General features: G+C 43.9%; 1 protein-coding gene across 1 annotated transcript in view; it reads left to right on the plus strand.

Annotated features, from left to right (window-relative positions):
* Window positions 1–23: 23 nt before the first annotated feature.
* The window catches only part of RFC4 (replication factor C (activator 1) 4, 37kDa), a 14,136-nt gene continuing 11,840 nt past the window's right edge, over window positions 24–2,319 (plus strand). Inside the window, exons 1-2 of the mRNA XM_010014236.1 lie at window positions 24–201; window positions 817–895. Of these exons, the coding sequence (XP_010012538.1) occupies window positions 68–201; window positions 817–895 (213 nt within the window). The 5' untranslated portion in view covers window positions 24–67. The remainder of the gene's footprint in view (window positions 202–816; window positions 896–2,319) is intronic.

The following is a 2,319-nucleotide window of genomic DNA, read 5'->3' on the forward strand; positions in this document are numbered from 1 at the left end:
CGAGGTGGGGAGGTGGGGAGGTGAAGGAGACAAGCTGGGCCGGGTGCGGCTCAGACCAGCTGGAGCTATGCAGGCCTTCCTCAAGGGCCCATCTACCATCAGTACCAAGCCCCTCGCTGCCAAGGAGAGGGGTGCGGCCGGCGCAGCTGGGAGCAGCGGGGAGGGCAAGAGGCCCAAACCCATCCCCTGGGTGGAGAAATAGTAAGAGTTTTTCTGAGGCGGTGGGGTCGCTGGCCGGGGTCGCAGTGGCCGATCGCGGGTGGGGCTGGTTCTGGAGGAGGTGTGTGGAAGAGGGAGTGGGTGTGCAGCAAAGGCAGTTGAAGCTGTAGGTGTTTCCTCCTGGGAGAGCAGCTTTACCTTTTTCTGTTATGGGGGAAAACCAGCACCATGAATTGCTGTAAGAGCACTTTGTTGGTGTTAGTGAGGAGAAGATGTTTCTGTTGCCCATGTCAAGCTGTGCCCTTTCATCACTGTGGCTTGGTGTGAAAGTGTATTAAATGTTTCATTTTTGAGAAGCCTTTAACAGCTCATAAAGTGGTAAAGTATTGCAGTCTGCAATACAGTTCTGCTTCTAAAAACAGCTCAGCCAGGAGTTAACAATATAAATAGGCAAGCTGCTTTCCGAGTAATTAGGTCACTTCAGTAGTACCAACCAGAGGCAGGTATTGTGTTATGATTTTGACCTCAACTACAAAATTAGCTGTAATTCTTCGGTATTTGATGTAATCAGAAAGGGAAGTGTTGTTTTTCTCAATCTCATATTTTCTTCTGAAACTTTGTTAGCTAATAAATTGCAATTAATGTCTTCTTCTTTAGTCGCCCAAAAAACGTGGATGAAGTTGCCTTCCAGGATGAAGTTGTTGCTGTGCTGAAAAAGTCCTTGGAAGGTGCTGATGTGAGTGCAGTAACATCCACCTAATCAGTATGTTTAGACAGAAATTTTGGAAACTTTTCTAACTCAGCAGTCCTCATTGTGGTTTAACCACAGCTGACAACTAAGTACCATGCAGGTCATTCCCCTGCCCCAGGGGGTAGGGGAGAATTGGGGAAAAAAAATGTAAAACCCGTAGGTTGAGATAAGTTTAATCATTGGAATAAACTAAATACAAGAAGAGGGAAAAAGAGGACTAAAACTAAAGAAACACAAGTGATGCACAGTACAATTGCTCACCAACCACTGACCGATACCCAGCCTGTCCCTGAGCAGCAATTGGTGGCTACCAGCCAGCTCCCCTCAGTCAATATACTGAACATGAGGTTCTATGATACGGAATAGCCCTATGGCTAGTTCAGGTGTCTGCTCCCTCCTCCAGCTTCTTGTGCCCCTCCTCACTGTCAGAGTGTGGGAAACTGAAAAGTCCTTGGCTTAGAGTGAGCACTGCTCACCAACAACTAAAACATTGGTGTGTTATCAACATTGTTCTCACACTAAATCTGAAACACAGCACTGTACTGGCGACTAAGAAAAAAAATAACTCTATACCAGCCAAACCCAAGACAAGCATTTTTCCAGTGGTACTTTATGAACAAGCTAAGTGGCTTCCTCATAACATGTTGTGAAATATGTGTAAAATTTGTGATGTTTCCAGCACTTGCAACCTCACATAATTGTCAGTTCTGTAATGTAGTTTAAATCTTTCTGGAAAAACTCCATTGGTTGACTTCTTGTTAATAGTCTTAAATCTGAAAGGCTCTTGTCTCTATGCTACTATTCAGATAGTACCTTTGACATTCCTGTTTAAGAGAAGAGGGGGTTTACTTTTTTTTTCATAGTAAAGTCTGGTTTGCCAGTCATTCCTAGTGATCTATCGGTGCTTCTGTGAAACTGCAAAAAACTGAAACAAATATACTCTTTGCTCATAAGCAAACTTTAAGTCATAAGTGCCACTTATAACAGTATATACTTATAACTGTATGTACTACTTAGATACTGATTCCTAGAGTTTTGGGGTTAAAGTTTCTAAGTAAGTCTTTTTGGCTTTGAAAAGCGCAGTATGACAGTTGCACTAACTTCATTGCAATGTGTCTTCTGTGACCTAAGAATGTAAGGAGAATGAGCAGAGCATTTTCAGTTGCATTTGTTTATACTTGCATTTGCTTTTGGATAAACATTTAGTAAATATTCAGTATGAACGATGGTTCTTTCCTCGAACCCAGGTGAGAGGGAGTTGAATGGACTGAAGGGACATATAATGTAGGTAGCCAAGAGATGGCTGTGCTTTCCTGCAGATCTTGACAATTCCTCCCTTCATACTTTTTGGTTTGTTTTTTTGTGGGTTCCCTCCCCCCCCCCCCCCCCCTCCTCCCCAGGGGGCGCTT

This window comes from Nestor notabilis, unplaced genomic scaffold, assembly GCF_000696875.1.
Source record: "Nestor notabilis isolate BGI_N333 unplaced genomic scaffold, ASM69687v1 scaffold8745, whole genome shotgun sequence".
NCBI classification, from domain to species: domain Eukaryota; kingdom Metazoa; phylum Chordata; class Aves; order Psittaciformes; family Psittacidae; genus Nestor; species Nestor notabilis.